Raw genomic sequence first — 16,049 nt, 5'->3', positions numbered from 1 at the left:
TATCAGCAGCTACATATCTGACCTGTCAAAACGACAGAGCAGGTACTTTAGAGAGTAACAACACCATCTTCCTATTACAGCAGCTCTCAGATTCATATCCCCTTCACCAGAGAGAACTGCAGTGATAGTTTCAATAAGTTTTACAAGAAATGGCTTTTGCTGTACTGAAAGGAAACCATCTGAAGTCTAGATTTCAGTCTGTCTGCTTCTAGTTCTTGAAAAAAGGTGTCATCATCACTCTGCATTATTGCTGCTTGCAGCTGCTGTATTTCCTTTTCCATCCTTGATCTCAGTTCTCTTTTTGTTTTCTGTAGCATCTAAAGAAAATACAGACATTAGCTACAGCATGTGAAAAGAACAGATTATAGAAAATTCCATATACTTACTTCTGCTTGTGCTTTCTCTCTGGTTTGGATTTCTTGGCGTTCTTGAGATAAAGCTTCTGCTAGCATGGAGAACTAAACATAACATGTGTTTGAGTTGAAGCAATTAAGGGAAAGAGTTTTAGTGTAAAAAATACTAACTGTCTTTGAGGCAGGTTAAGCTTTACCTGATCCTTGTAATAGTTCTCCATAGACTCCAATTCATTTTGATGCTCTCGCCTTTGCTCAGCACGCTTCTCTTTAGCATATGCTCTCAGGTCCCTCAGCCTTTGCCTCTGAATTTCTAAGCCTTCTTCAAATAAGTTTTTAAATATCTGTCAGCAATTTAAAAAAGGAAACTTAAGACTTTACCAGGAACTGCTAAGTATACATTTATATACATTATAGACATTTATAGCTGCTTTATCTCCTGACAGAATGGTGGTCACATTAAGATAGGTCACTGCCCATGAAGTAGAGTTACATACCTAGTAATGGTGGGACAGATACAACTCAGCTCTATTTGTGTTACATACTTAGCTGAAATTGATAGATAAAATAGTTTTTTCATGACAGTTTAGTCATATGACTAAGAAGGGGGCTAGAACAGCAAATGTACATTACATTTATAAAATCATTTCAGACAACCCAGCAATGCAAGCCAGGATCTTTGAACAGGCACTGTGATTTCCAGCCCACTCTGCATTATATTATCTCACATCACAATCCTCATCCAGATTTCCAACAGCAAGAAATCCAGCCTGTACTCAGGCTTTCCATTTATACACAAGAACACTTACTAGCTACAGTGCAGCTTGAGGCAAACAGTTCTCAAATCACTAATAGTGGATTATGCACTAAACTTCTGGCCTTTTATTTTAAAAGGCGAGAACTGTGTATCTACTCTTGCACAGTGTAATAACTTTACTGGCTTTCTTTAGCTCTGATGTCCAACCCTAATTAGAGATCATATCTGTCAAAGTCCACTTTGTTTAAAGAACATAACTGGATAACAAAGTTTTTTTGATCAGTTTTCTTAACTGAAGATTTAGGTAGTTTTCTTTGGATAGTAACTGTAGGAACAACTTCTTAATCCTACTGTTTCTGAAAACTCATTTCCCTAATTTCTCATGTTACCAGCGCTGTTTTTCCATACTTCACCCTTTCTCTCCTTCTCTTAACCCCTAAAGCATCCTCTCTTGTTTTACAGTGGTTTGCCCTAAACTGTACCAGTGTTTCCAGAAAAGGACCCTTTTCCTCTGTGGCCTTAACTGACCAGCCATTTAATCCTGGTTCACTTCACTGGCTCTCCACCTACTTGTACAATTATGTGAACTACCAAGACTATAGGTCCGCAGCACGGGAAGTTGAACAAAACCAATTCCACACTAGCAGAGCAAGACATCTTGTACTTACCCTTTCTTCCCGTGTCCTAGCCCGCATCATCTTGGCACGCAGCTGAACCCGGTAATCTTCATAGTATTTCCTGGCTCGAGCAACTTGCTGGCGTTTCTCTCTCACTTTATTCTGAGCCCACTTCTGTCTGCAGATACGTTGCTTAAGTTCTTGCTAAATGGAGAACAGTAGCTGTAAGACCACCAAGCTTCCAATAGATACTGCTGCGGGCAAAGCTTTGTTAATAATTGATAAATAGGGGGCTTTACTAATGACTTTCTCCCTACCCCAAATCTTACACTGCATTTATTGTTTAAAGCTTTAGTCACTACTGATTTAGCAGAGTGCATCAAGAGGACCATGTAATTAAGGAATCAGCATTGCCATGGTAGCTGGTAGTGTTACCAGCAACACCAGGAGCCTCAAGTTTCTCCTGGCACATTCTTAGGATTTGTTTGCACTTTTAAAGCAACAGCACAGTGTAATCATAATAATAGTCCATTCCCATGACTTCAGCAGCCTCACAGCAAACACATTGACATGGCTTTTGAGACCACAGCTACTCAAGAGGCATAAAATCGTCATAAGGTAAAAAGCCATTTTCTTGGACAAGAAAATAGGCACTACCCAGCACAACATGAGATTCTTGTGTAACAAACACCCTTCAGAGAACATACCAGTCTCTTGTTATGGTCTTGATCTTTTTTAATAATTGCAACAAGAAGCTCGTGCTTCTTCAGGGCTTGTTGAACCTGGAGGTTTGAAAAAAGTTCATTACTTCATCCCTTTGCAGGACAGGCATTGTGTGTAGGAGTTCTAAACATTGCTGTGATTTGGTTTTTATGTTTACAGTTACCATGTGTAAGTTAATCAAGTTTTGTATCTTACAACTATTTTAAACTAAAAGACTGTTCAGAAATAGCACTCAAAACTACAGAATGCTTACATAAAAAGTAATAGCAATCCCAGGCAGTACTAGACAATCTAGTATATAAAAGAACTTTATATTCAAGTGGCTGATAAAAAGTTCTGCTCACAAGTCTAGATATGTACATCCCTATTTAATTAACTAAGCTTAGATATACATCCTTTCATACTGTGCTTTGAATGTGCATGCACCCCATCTATGCTGCATACAAAGAGTCAGGATGATTTTATTACTGTTTTATTATGCAGTAAACACTGATGACTGCTAACTGTTCTGCTGACACTTTGAGGTAAGAATAAGAATGCTCACTTCATTTTGGAGTGTTGCTCTGTTTCTGTCAGAAGCTGCCTTAAGTTGTCCAGTATGTGCAAGCTGCTGCTGCCACATTTTATTCATAGTATGGCGGGAAATATGCAGGTGGGGAAACTGTTCCAGTAGCTGATGTAGGAGGTCATCACCCCTTCCTTTTACTACAAGGTAAAGACAGATGTAAGCAATAAATTCCTGGAAAATACATTTAGTGGTAAATTCTTCCAGACAGCATCAGGCTAAGTTACAAAACATTCTCAACTGAACACTATATAAAGCTACCATGCTGTTGCTGTGATGTCAAGCTAAACCCAGCAGGACACAAAATCACTCTTGTCAGTACAGCAGCAGAGAAATCCCATGGTTTTATTGGTGGGGTTTTATTTCCCCTGCTGAAAATTGCTTTTATAGCCCAGGCATAGTTTCCCTCCCTCCACCACATCCAATGAAGATGAGTATCCCCTTCTTCCCTCAAATGCTTCTGACCATCGCTAACCAGCAATTTTTCTTCTCTCTCTCACTGGTTGCCGCAGCTTAAGATAATGCTAATACAGCAGTAGCAATGACACATCCAGGTCATTACTAAACAGGTGTAAAACTGGTTTGCAACCACGTCATTACCTGTACATCTCTGATCTCATCACTTGCTCAGCAAAACCAGTGTCAGTGTTAATATCCCAATGGCAGGGTCTTGAAAGGAAGGTGGTTGCCATTGACGTATTCTGCTCTATGACCTGTACATGCCTCCGCACCAGTGCACTCACATTAAAGGCCCAATTTTAAGTCTGATACATGCTCAGGAAAAAATAACCACCACCAAAGAACCTGAGTTCAGACTATACTGGAGCAGACACAGGAGTAGCAGTAATGGAAACAAGCATTGAAAATATCCCAAGGGATTTTAAGGTAGCAGCAGGTGGGTAACATTTCAATTTTGCAGTGGTGATTTACATTTACTTAAAGCATTATCTTCCCTAACAAAAATCCAGACATATAGAGGTCATAAGAAGGGGAAAATGCAACAGCTGACTGGTATATGTTGGACTGATGCCTCTATTCTTGGAGTTCAACACATGCTTTCAAAAGATGCTAGTTTTCCACCAAGTATAGTTTCACAGTTCTTACTTGGAGCTGCTTTCTTTGGCTTCACAGTCCCTCGTTTTGGAATCCACTGGCTGTATTTGGGATTCCGAGGTGTGGTTTTTCTAGAATAAACTTTCACTGGCTGAGGCATTTTTGGAGGTTCTTTAAAGATGTTTTCTTTGTATTCTTGTTCCTTAGGAGCAGATGTAAAACAGATGGAGAACAGGTATGAGAAGGGAAAGACTGACAGAACACAGAGTGTGGCTATCAGAAGTTACAGTTCTTTGAAACTTCAGGATGAGAATTTGGACATACTGCACTGGATTCACCAGAAGGCCAGAATTCACCCAATGCAGGTCAGGGTTCAAATAAAGGTTAAATCTTGCTATTGCATAACCTCAGCTCTTTTGCAGCACTTAACACTCCTGCAGCAGCCTACGGACTGCTTCTGCAAAGGCTGTGGAAAGGGCCAGTGCAGCCTACATTGTTGTGACATTGGTGTGACAGAGCTTTTCAGTTTAGGTTCTTTGCTGATCCAGTAGCATGTAAGAAAGTAGCAAAAACCCCTCTGTCTTACTCATGGCATTAGAGAATCATCCTTCCACAAACCCAAGTAGTTTTTGTACCAAAAACTACCTGGTCAGATCATCTAGACACATCACAATGAGCAGAGTGTATCCCATACCATTTCCTTGGTGACTTCTCTGAGCTTGGAAAGTCTGAGCCTCTCCCTGGCTTTGTAAATTCTTAGTTCATCTTCATAAGCTTTAGCAACCATCTAGAAAATAGAAAGAGGACTTTATAGATTTAAATGCTTCCAGTGTAACTGTTGGTAAGAATGACCAAAATGTCTGACTGAGAAATTACCTTTGCATTTTTTGTTCTTTCATCACGTTCTTTTTGCAGCTGGCTGCATATTTTCCTTATCGGGCTTGTTCCCTTAATGGAAGGTTTACCTCCAAAATCAGAAAAGACTTGATGCTGAGATGAGGGTGAGGCTGGAGAAAGGGATCGTGGCCTGCTTAAATGTGGTGTGTCTGTAAGGAAAGGTGATTCATTGAGTATCTAACTTGAAACAAGAAAAACCAAACATAAGGGAAAGAAGCCCCCAACACACCCATAGAATAGTCAAATCTTTCCACAGCATAAGAGTCAAAAAGTTTAGCACCAATTAATCATAAAGTTAAAGTCATCACCTTTAGAATTATCCCCGCCCCAAATCACAAACTGTGGGGCTTTTCTAATAGTAATGAGATATTCAAGATGGGGAAGGAAAAAGCAGTAAAGGCAACTGAAGGTAACTCAAGGTGAGAGACTGTCTATATGCCACAGTCACAAACAGCTTCATCTTGCAATGTAATGTTGTACATGTGAATTAGATCAAGCTACACAATAGCTTTATAGCCTGGTGTACATTATTATGGTGGCTGCGCCATGTTTGTAAGTCACCTCGAGGTACATGCTATGTTCAGCCCTCATTTCAGAGTCACAGTCCTGCCCATGAGCTGGGTATTCTGTCCCTCTGCCACTTCCTGTACGGTTTACTGCAGCTGTGTTTGCCTTGTGTTTTTAGTAAAGTTTTACCATAGGTATTTAAGTATTAAATGAGAACTTAATTGTTATTGTTACTGTTGCTCAGGTTTAGATCTCAGACATAACTTAGTGACTATAAGTAGTTCAGTGTAGCAGCTTTACATTAGAAGGAATTTCTTATAGATATTTTTTCATCTTAATACTCAGTTGGCCTAAGAATCATTATTACCTCTCTCAGCTTTCCTCCAGCGATAATCCATGACACTGTCACTGTGCTGAGATAGGTTGTCTTCATCTGTCAACTCTTCTTCCCTGGTGTGCCCACCCAAAGCTCTCTTTAACATCTGTTGGACAGATTTTTTGGGAGGTCAGGTTCACTAATTCACTCAAAGTTAAGAAATGTCTAAAGTCAGGTGTTAGTTGCAGATTTCATCAATATTACATTTATAATTTTGTTCCCTCCATTCCCATAACTGAGGCCAAATTGCTCAGATACAACAAATAATAGCTTTCACTTACTAGATCTAGTTCATTTAGCCTGTAAGAGATGTTTTCTGACACTTCATGAAGCTCTTGTTCAGATAGCTTTTCCTTTGTTGTTCTGTGGGAAAGAGACTCTTCAAGTGAATCTGTGGCAGAATTTTCATGGCTGCTAAAACACAAAACAGATTTTGTTTCTATTCTAAAAGCCTTGAAGATAAGCATTACCTCATACAAACAATCCCAGGTCACTTTCTGTATGAGCACATTTTTATAGGATTAAGTAGAAGCTGAATGTGTAAATACCTGTATTTAAGAAAATTCATCCATGTCAGGAGAAACAGGAAATCTCTGTCAAGATTAATCTTTCACTGATATGCAGTGAAGGAAGAAGAGATCTTATTTAAGGGTGGCAGATGGGGGGCCTGGGTGGCCACATAGACAAAAGTTCTTGCTTAGCTCAGTACTGAAAAATGCACTTGCCTTTTGCTTCTAGGCAGGTACCAAGATTCAGGAGTGTGTTCCACTTGTTCAGCACATAGTGAGAGTTTTTGATGTGAAGAGGAAGCAGATGCAGAAGTCTCATATATGTGAGGAACCTAAGAAAATAAGAGTAAATTAAGATTTAAGATCTTCACAGTAAAGCTCAAAAATCATGTAAGTACAGAGATCCTACAAGAGCTTTTATAGAGCAATTTAAACCCCTATGATTATATAGGTATAAAAGTAGTTACAGCTCCAGATCCCTGACTGAAGATAGTGTGCTTTAAGAGAATTAGATGCTTAAAGAAATAAATTAGCAAAAATATAGATCAGTTCAAGAATCATCTGCAGCTAAAACACAGAATCTGAAGAACAAGATCTAGGTTAAGTTATATTACTACATATAGTAGTAGTATAAATACTACCTCATTAGCCTGGGACTAATGCCAGGTAATGCAAATAAGCTGAACCTCACTGAATATGGACTAAGCTGCAATTCACAGCAAACAAAAATGAAACACTAATGTGCCTATGCCATTTAGTTACATTTCTTTAGTACTGCCCAGTAATGTGTCTGTTCAAAGAGCAGTAATTCAGGGTTGGCATGCACATACTTGCAAATACACCAAAGGAAAATGAGTTTTAAGCAATGTTTTAAACAGACTGTAGAAGTAAAGGCTGTTGGAACAAATGAAGTCTGTGAGTACCTCTTGTGGTTGCAGAAGGGACAAAAAAAGTGTTTTCCAGAGAGAAGAACTTCCTATTCAGACTTGTTTCTACAAGTGCCGAATGGCACCTGCTGATCAATTTCTGGGGTTTGCATTATTCAGTTTTTGAAAAGCCAAGGGCAGTGAAAGGAAATAAAATCAAAATGTAGCCAAGCAGCTCCGTGATCTTCAGGAAGGAGCAAAATCTGAATTTTATTGGAGTCTGAACAACCCCAGAAACCCCAGATTCTTACTAATTTAGAATATTGCTACATTTCAGAGAAGGTACATGACTGTACTCTTGTGTTTGATTAAATGTATCCTGGTCTGATTAAAAGCAGGGTAACTAGTAACTGCTTGGTTGCAATGAATCAGAACTCCATAGCTACTGGCACTTTATGCTTCTTGAAGCAAGCACTTCCAGAAAGAAATGGCATGAATTATAAACTGTACATGGTCTAACAACATTCCATCACTGATTGTATATTGACCAAAGCAAGCCAAAGGCAGGTTTGGAACAAAGCCCAGAAGTGCCAGAAGGCATCAGGAGAATTAAGCATAAATCCAAAAATACTGACTTAACTTGCACTGAGAAAGCAAAGATGGAACTTCTACCTTTGCCACATTGTCCTCAGCATCACTTGATACCACTTTGTCTCCCACTGCAGAAGCAGATGACAGGTGTTAGTGGATGGTACAGACTGCACCTTGCCTACTAGTGGGGAGAACAATTAAAAAAAGATGTGATCCATGGCTGTTGAATACAAATTATTCCAAGAGCACAGAATGACAAAGCAACTGTGGTTACACGGTTGTGACATTCATTTTAGTAATTTCTCAAGTTTTGAATGTGTCATGGGAATGCTATGGAAACTAGAAAGGTAAGCAGGGTTGCCTTGGCAACAGGGACACTCAGTACCGAAAACTGAGTTTGTAAACCTTTTCTACAAAAGCAATTAATGGCTTTTTCTTAGAGATGAAGCTGGCTGGTTTGGTCCATGTTTCTCTGCTCAGAATAAGCTCAGCCATGGGAGTTACCTGCCAGAAGAGATTTCTGAAGCACAGAATTAAGACAGGAGTTGAACTGGGAACACTGCAGCACAATGAACAGCTCAAAAGTATTTATTATTATAAATAATTTTTATTTCTCTATAGGACAGATAGAAATATTAACTGGTGGCTGTATTTGAAAAAATGCACCCATAGTTTCAAACCCATGGTCCTTGTCATGCCAATAAAAATAATGCAACATTTGATACTTAAGAGTTACCCTATAGAAAGCAAAATTGTGTCTTACCAGGGATCTTCCTTGACAGAGAAGGACTACCAGAAACATCATCAGCTTTTTCTGTAAGTGACTTTTCAAGCTGAAATAAAAAGCAGATATTTTCTATAAATTCACAGGAAAGTGGTGACATGAAGGTTCATACATTAGGTTTGTCTCCATATGGAAATCAGTGCTCATCTTATGGATAAATAAGATTCGCTACAAGTATTTTGTTTACTGTATTGTAAACAGTGCATGTAACTGTGTTACATTGATGATGGTGATGTGTATGTATAGCTATAAAGGAAACACATGCCACAAATTAACTTCCTCTCTGGACATTCAGTGAAGAATGAATCCACAATCCAAAATTCTTTGTACTGAAGATAAAATCTGACACACTCAGTGTTCAAGTGTTCCACTACTCCCACTCAACAAGTATACTAGAAGGTTTTAAAATTAAAGCAGTATTGATTACTAAAATACATCTGTATATAAGAATACATATATATAAATAAAATGTTAGGTTTTTAGGTTTTTCCTTACAGTAGAAGCTGTCACTCCTTGACTGTCAGCCAAAGCAGCTGACTGGCTGTCTGAGCTGTCCAAACCTCTACATCCAGGATAATGAGGTCTGCCTTCTGAAGGCTGAAATGGTGGTAGCAGAGGAATAGCTTGTTGTATCGGCTCCCCAAGTTTTGTAGCACTGACGCTCAAAATTTCTGTTTGAGGTTCAGTAGCATGAACAGACTCCATTGATCCTTGAGAGACAAACAGAAGAACTTAACAGGTAATGGTGGGTTTTTTACATTGTCCATATATGTTAAAGGGCAATATTTAAATATCTCCTGTTAGCCGTCATCTGTTGGTTTGCTTAGAAGAGCACTGTAACATTTTTATGCCTGATGTTACTTCTGTTTACAGAGATACCTCCTGCAGCCCCTCCCTGTCTCACTACTTCTCTAAGAGCACCACATTTTTCATGACTGTATATATGTATGCTATATATGTATATCAATATATTGCATGGTGCATACACAGTAAATAGCTTTCAGTTAGCTGTTATTTTCCCCAGTCATTTTAGCTACATGCTGGGAATGTTTGCTCATGTGCAAGAATTCTAAGGAGTGACAGAGCCACAGCCAGCAGAGGCCAGGGACAATTGGAGAAGATGGCCACTGCTTGTCAGAATGATTCACCCAATACACAATCTGGCCATAAGAACAGCATGAAAACCCTCTTGAGAACATGATTCTGTAGTATTTTGTTTACTGAACTACAAAAGGAAACAAACTAGCTGAAACTGAATCCTGGCTAAGCAGAAATACCCCAGAAATGGAGCCTGCATACTCTGCAACACTGAGTTTCTGAAAAGGATTTATTCATTTGAAAACATAGCTGAAGTATTTCCTTCAGTGATAAGGTTCTTCATACTACATTAGTACCCTGCACCTCTTAGCTCATCTACCTGATTTTAACTATCAGATGATCGTTAAATATCACCATCTTCACTTCCAATACTCACCATCTTCCTTTTCCTTTATAGTTACCCTTTCAGTTTCAGAGAACTGTCTAAGAAATGTTGTAAAAGCCTCTGAATGTTTAGATGCTTCCACCCCCTTGTCCTTTCCTGCTGGTAACAGTTCAGGCCACTTGAATTCTAGAAGTGAGGTTTGAAAAAGACCAAATTAAGAATTATAAAGCATCTTGCTATGAACTGTTTAGATGGACAATTTTCATGTTTGGTATATTACTAACCTTGTATTAGCAATCCACACTATGATCAAAATAGGTCTGGAATTCTTACTCAATTTTATTCTATATAAATTTCATAATTCATAACTTTATGCCTCTACTTGGAGAGATAGGAATATTTTCATAGGAAAATAAGAATGGACTCCATTTAAGTAATCTGCACATTACTTGTTCCAGAGGTACCCACAATGGTTTTAAGTGGCACACGCTCCTAACAAGTGTTCTGTTAAGAATGAACTTAGTAGTCTTTTTACATCCTTAAATGATACATTTTTACACTGCAGGAAGTGAAATAAATTAAAGTCCCCCAAATTCTCGTATTCTATTGGACAGAATAACATGCTTTTGTAGGGAGAACTGAATCAGAAGTCAAACAACAAACTTTTACCGAAATGACAGAGATCAGGAGTCATGAAAAACAACATCTGGAATAGTTACTTTCAGAAATGTAAACTTCAGCAAGATCAGCTACAGGTACATTTGCTTATGGTGGGGGGCTGCGATATCAGTTATTTTATAAGAAAGTTTAAAAGTATTTGCCTGAAACAACTTTTTTTAAAAAAGAAGCAACAACAAAACCAGCCTGGAAATGTTGCTGCAGAGTAGTCTGAATACCCCCCTCCCCAAAACGCTCACCTTCCTCTCTCTTGGAAAACGAATAAGCTGTATCTCCAAGTTTAATTAATTCACTGGTAGATTCTGATCCATCTACAGAAAATTCTGACTGGGACCTAAGAGGAACATAAAGTGTGAAATATACTGGTCTTTTCCAACCCTAACCATTCTAGGATTCACTTTAAAACGCTTTGCCACTTCAGTCCACAAGATGGAGCTGCAGAAAAGTGGCAACTACTTCAGGGAGCTGGCTATTACAGCATAGGGCATGAAAGACCAGCTTCTACAAAACTAACCAATGTAGAAGTCACCAAGATAAATCGATGCCATTTAATTAAAACAATCATTTAGAACAAAGAAAGTTTTCAGCTTGTTTCATTCCACAAGCAAAGTAAGCTTAAGGCAAACAAAACGTCATCAGCACTCCTCACGAGCAAAGAAGTACTGAATCTAATTTTAGCCCTCTTGCTGCTTGACTAAAGGAGAAAGTCACCTCACATTCCATTTGACATACATAATCAGTATGTTTCCTACTTGCATACTGTTAAAAACCTGCTAGTTTCTCTACAGAAAGACACAAAGACAGTCAATGACTGTGACAATGTAAATACTCAGAATTGTTCTTACCCTTCACCTGATGAGAATATTGAAGGTGGTGTGAGTTGATCAGCATTGATTTCCAGCCGCTCCTGAGGTGCAATTGGAATTTCATGACTGGATAGCACATTGGCCTCTTCTGTTAATAATCAAGAGGAAAATTACTTCTACCTATTAACAGGCATTATTGCCAATATCATCAAAACAGTTTAAGTGGAATAGAACACTTGGAGGGGGAAACTTTTATGGTAGGTTTTCAAAGTGCTACAACTATCATATATTCTGTCTCAATTATAAATAATTCTTTCCTCCTCAAAATAATTAAATCCTATACTTCTAACTAGAAAATTGGAGCCACTAACACCTACTGGGTTAGCAGCAGCAGTCCAACAGAAGGAAAAAGCAGAAGGCACTGAAAATTGCTACTGCTTTTTCTGCCATTCACAGCAAAACAGGACAGGAGGCCATTGTCTCTGCCACCAAGTGCTCTCCCTTTTACTCACAGGGTGCGACAGCCAATGATGACAGCTCTTATCAGCTTTAAGATAGTAAGAGGAGTACTCAGTCTGCACTAATGATGATGTCACTGAAGGCCTGAGTAAATTCTCTTTTGTTTAGCATTTTCCTCAAAATAGCCCCTACTCAAGACCCACTTCACAGGAAAGCTTAAGGCACCCCTCTGTTTGTCTGCTAGTAAGTAAAAGGCACATTTGCTCATTGTTCTAATTGAGGTCAGTATTCCCCTTCCTGAATCCTAACCATACATCATCTAACAAGTCAAAAAGCAACATACTAACAGAAGATGAATTGTCTGGAGAAGGTTTCTGCCACAAGAATGAAGCAGAAAGATTACATTCCACAATTCTTCCCCTTTAACAAGTGTTGGGGAAAATAAATTATCTATTTTATGAATATTGTTTATGAAAATAAGTTTGGCCACTGAAGTTCCCCCCTCACCCTCCTCCTGCCCCTCTCCATGGCCAGTTTCAGTCTCTCTCTTCTGCACTGTCAAGGTTACAAATAAGGCAAACACACCAATTAAATCTTTGCTACATTGGAAACACTTTGGGTATCCCAATAAAAGTTTTCACATAGCTTACATCTTCCTGCAGATATCATTCTTTAGAACTACTAGGGAGGAAAACAGCACAGAAATAGTTCCTACCTATTATGGGAGCTCTTTTCCAGCCATGAATACCAAGGTCATGAGAACCTAAGCTCTCAGCAAGATAACTTGATAGCAGACAAACAGAAAAAGTAGGCTGTCCATGATACAGTGATAGCAGAACATAACAACTAGGATATTCTTCTACTCACCTCCATCTTGAGAAGATTCACTGTCTTCTTCTGTAAGATACTCTAACAAGCCATCAAATATTTCCAGGAGGTTTCTGATAGATTCCTTTTCTCCTTTCACAATGTTCTCGCCTTAAGAGAAGGTATTGCCACATTAATGATTAGTACTTCACAAAGAAAAATTCTCAAAAGCCAGAGTGTTCTAGAAAAGAGTGTTTGGAAATCCTTGTGTATTTTCTTATACATATGAGCTACAGCATGAACTAAGTCTATTGGCTGACAGGCAGGATTACAAACACTAGCCACACTGCATATGTACCAAATTAGAAAGAGATACTTGGTATCAAGCAAGCAGTTTCCATTCTTTGCAGGCTATGTTATGTGAGGCTGTACCTGTGAACACTCAGTGAAAGCTTTTATCTGCGTACAAAGGACAGACACAACATGGTTCAAGTCTTTACCACCTTTTTAAAATGCAGTAACAAGTTCAAAATTCAAGACTCATGTCAAACCCAGCCTCTAAGCTTTAACTGAACACAGAAAAACACTAAGCCAGTCAGTAACAAACTTCAGGTAACATTTTAGCAGATGAGTGAAGTATGACTGATTATTAACTTTGCCATTTCTTACAGGTCTGTCTCATACAAGACAGGTCCTATTTATTCTCTGCTTGCTGTTTAAACTTATCACCTGATGTCCAAGGCAACGGTTCAGTGTTTTGATGACATTCACTACAGGAAAAAGACCTTTCATGTAAGTCTGAAAGTATGCTTTATAACATGGTTCTTATAAGTTGTTAAAATCAAACCACAGAGATATTCAGCTGGTGTTTGTCTACATTAAAATATGTACTTACCAGTGATGTGTGACAAGCTGACCTGCAAATAGTCCAATGCCAGGGAATCTATTACTGCTTGCACGTTATGTGCATCATCCTCTTGGCTTCGAGGAGTAGCTATGAGATCTATTTAAAATAAGTAATAGGTTTTAGGCTAAGTGGATAGCTTATTGCAGATGTTTAACTACTAAACTACTTTCTCAATACCTTGTCTACTTGGTGGAAAGCCCAAATATCATACAGTTGTATGAGTTTTTATAAATACTGAGTCCAAACTTAGAACACTCCTGGGAGATGCGAGTATTTTATCAGCTGAAGTATTAAATTCAAGAATAGAGACCACCACAGTATTTTTCTTCCTTCACTCCCAGCACACACGTCTAGTTCCGATCATTACACTGGAACTGCAGTTTGTGTTAAGGTCACTTCTTCCCCTGTCAGAGCCTAGCTGGACTGCAATGTATTCTACTTAATTGGGAGCAGCATTATTTTTAGTTCCAAGCTTATATTTAACAGGACTTCTACCTCCAGTAGCTGCCAGTTACCTCAGTGCTATTAAAATCTTCTGCAAGTAGGAGTCTTGACACTTCCCAAACAAAATAGTTTGCCATAAAGCAAACACAGATAATTGTATAGCCCTTGCTTAACCATTGTCACTGAAGTGCAATGGAGTTGGGTTAAATCACAGTTAAGTCAGAGCTCTCAGCAGACTATAAGTACTAGGCATAAGAACAGGCTTCAGTGTTAACACTGAAATGTTAATAATGAGCCAACTCCCACCCTTCCAAGGCATTGTGCCTATGTATGGCTTTCAAGGCCTAATTTACACTAGAAAAAGTTGCTGTAGCCATGCCAGTGAACTCCCCTCACAGCTGCAATTCCCACCAGATAAAAAAGCAACAAAAATTGGCCTAGAGTACTTAAACCTCCTTACACAATGACAATCTTATGTGCTTGTCTTTGGAAGGACACAAGCACTTTAAAAGCCTCATCTGCGGCAGGGTTTTGCAAACTTGAATTTGTAAAATATAAAGGGAAAAAAAAAGGGAAGAAAGAAAAGCAGAGTTAGAAATGACTGGTTATTGTTCCCACCTGGTACTTTTTCTCTCAAGATGGACTCATAAAGATGAACAAACACATCAGCACCACATTCTGAGAGATGCTTTATGTGCTGGCTTATGTGACAGCTCCTTAGAAGATCATTGGCAACATTGACCCAATCTATTAAGAAGTAAAACTTATTAATATCAGAACTGAAAGAGACAGGAATAAAGACATGGTCGGTTATAGCGAAAAATTGAACCTGTTTAAATGTCTTTGATGCCACCATAGGTGGTTATTCCCAATTGTCCAAAACACTGAACATGTTGTATGCTTCCTGCTCTGTGCCATGTTTACTTCAGGTAGATTTCAGGTTTAGGTTGGAAAAGACCTGCAAGATCAGTTCCAAGCCTAAACCAAGCACTGCCAACTCCCACTAAACCATGTCGCTAAGTACCACATTTACACAGCTTTTAAACACCTGCAGGGGTGGTGACTCAACCACCCCCTTGGGCAGCCTCTTCCAGTGCTTGACAACTCTTTCAGTGAAAAAATTCTATCCTAATATTCAATCTAAACCTCCCCTGGCCCCACTAGAGGCCATTTCCTCTTGTTCTATTACTTGATACTCGGGCAAAGAGACTGACCCCCACCCCACTGCAGCCTCCTTTCAGGAAACCTTTCCTTTCAGATGGAAACATGAACAGAGAGTGAGGAATGATACATGCCAGCATCTTGCACAGTCGGACTTGAGAGTTGAAGGATACCAAAGTACCACAGGTTGGACAGATTGCTGGTTTTTCTTCCACATAATGGAAAGCAAATTTGGTCTGGCTGCATAGCCAGGAATTCCAAACCTTAATAGACTTATAAAATAAGCTTTGATACATCTTTTTATCAAGAATCAGAAATGACGTATACTTTTCGGAAAAAGATGAGCTCCTCTCTTTACAAACCCCATTTCTCTTACACTCTTAATACAATCACAACACTGCTAATGTGATTATCCTTCCTGAAAGTGACATTTAAGGACTGCTTTCATTAATTTACTGCTTAGGGAACACAGGAATACGCAGCTGATCCCATCAACTTCACTCTATGTTGAGCACAGCAAGATGTGTCTATTCTTCCAAAACTTTGAGCCCCAAATTCAAAGTGCTTTGAAGCACATGTTTCTAGTCTTCCTGGTTACCTAAATCATGTATCAACTTCGAATAGCAAACACGTTTGTCTTTGTTACACTCTTGAAGGTTGGATTTTCCCCCTACATGTTGCTTTTGCAAACAAAGCAGCATTTTAACAGTTATTATCAAGAGCTTTAAATTTCTATAGAACGGATTAGCCATCTTTAGAAGGAACA

At 38.8% G+C, this 16,049-nt stretch overlaps 1 protein-coding gene across 1 annotated transcript; it reads right to left on the bottom strand.

Moving 5' to 3' along the window:
* Window positions 1-89: 89 nt before the first annotated feature.
* CEP95 (centrosomal protein 95) lies at window positions 90-14,926 on the bottom strand (the record flags this gene model as incomplete). Its single annotated transcript, XM_080629278.1, is given in 23 exon segments — window positions 90-317; window positions 387-458; window positions 551-697; window positions 1,779-1,931; window positions 2,435-2,509; window positions 2,995-3,155; window positions 4,120-4,270; window positions 4,763-4,855; window positions 4,945-5,114; window positions 5,840-5,954; window positions 6,130-6,262; window positions 6,574-6,689; window positions 7,896-7,960; window positions 7,963-7,995; window positions 8,608-8,647; window positions 9,094-9,308; window positions 10,073-10,207; window positions 10,939-11,033; window positions 11,545-11,653; window positions 12,832-12,942; window positions 13,667-13,774; window positions 14,741-14,897; window positions 14,900-14,926. Coding segments are annotated over 23 exon segments (2,658 nt in total). The 3' UTR covers window positions 90-140.
* Window positions 14,927-16,049: the final 1,123 nt, after the last annotated feature.

This window comes from Psittacula echo (assembly GCF_963264785.1).
Source record: "Psittacula echo genome assembly, chromosome: 14".
Classification (NCBI taxonomy): Eukaryota; Metazoa; Chordata; class Aves; order Psittaciformes; family Psittacidae; genus Psittacula; species Psittacula echo.
Note: the sequence above shows the minus strand (reverse complement) of the source record. Positions and strands in the feature narration are given on the sequence as shown.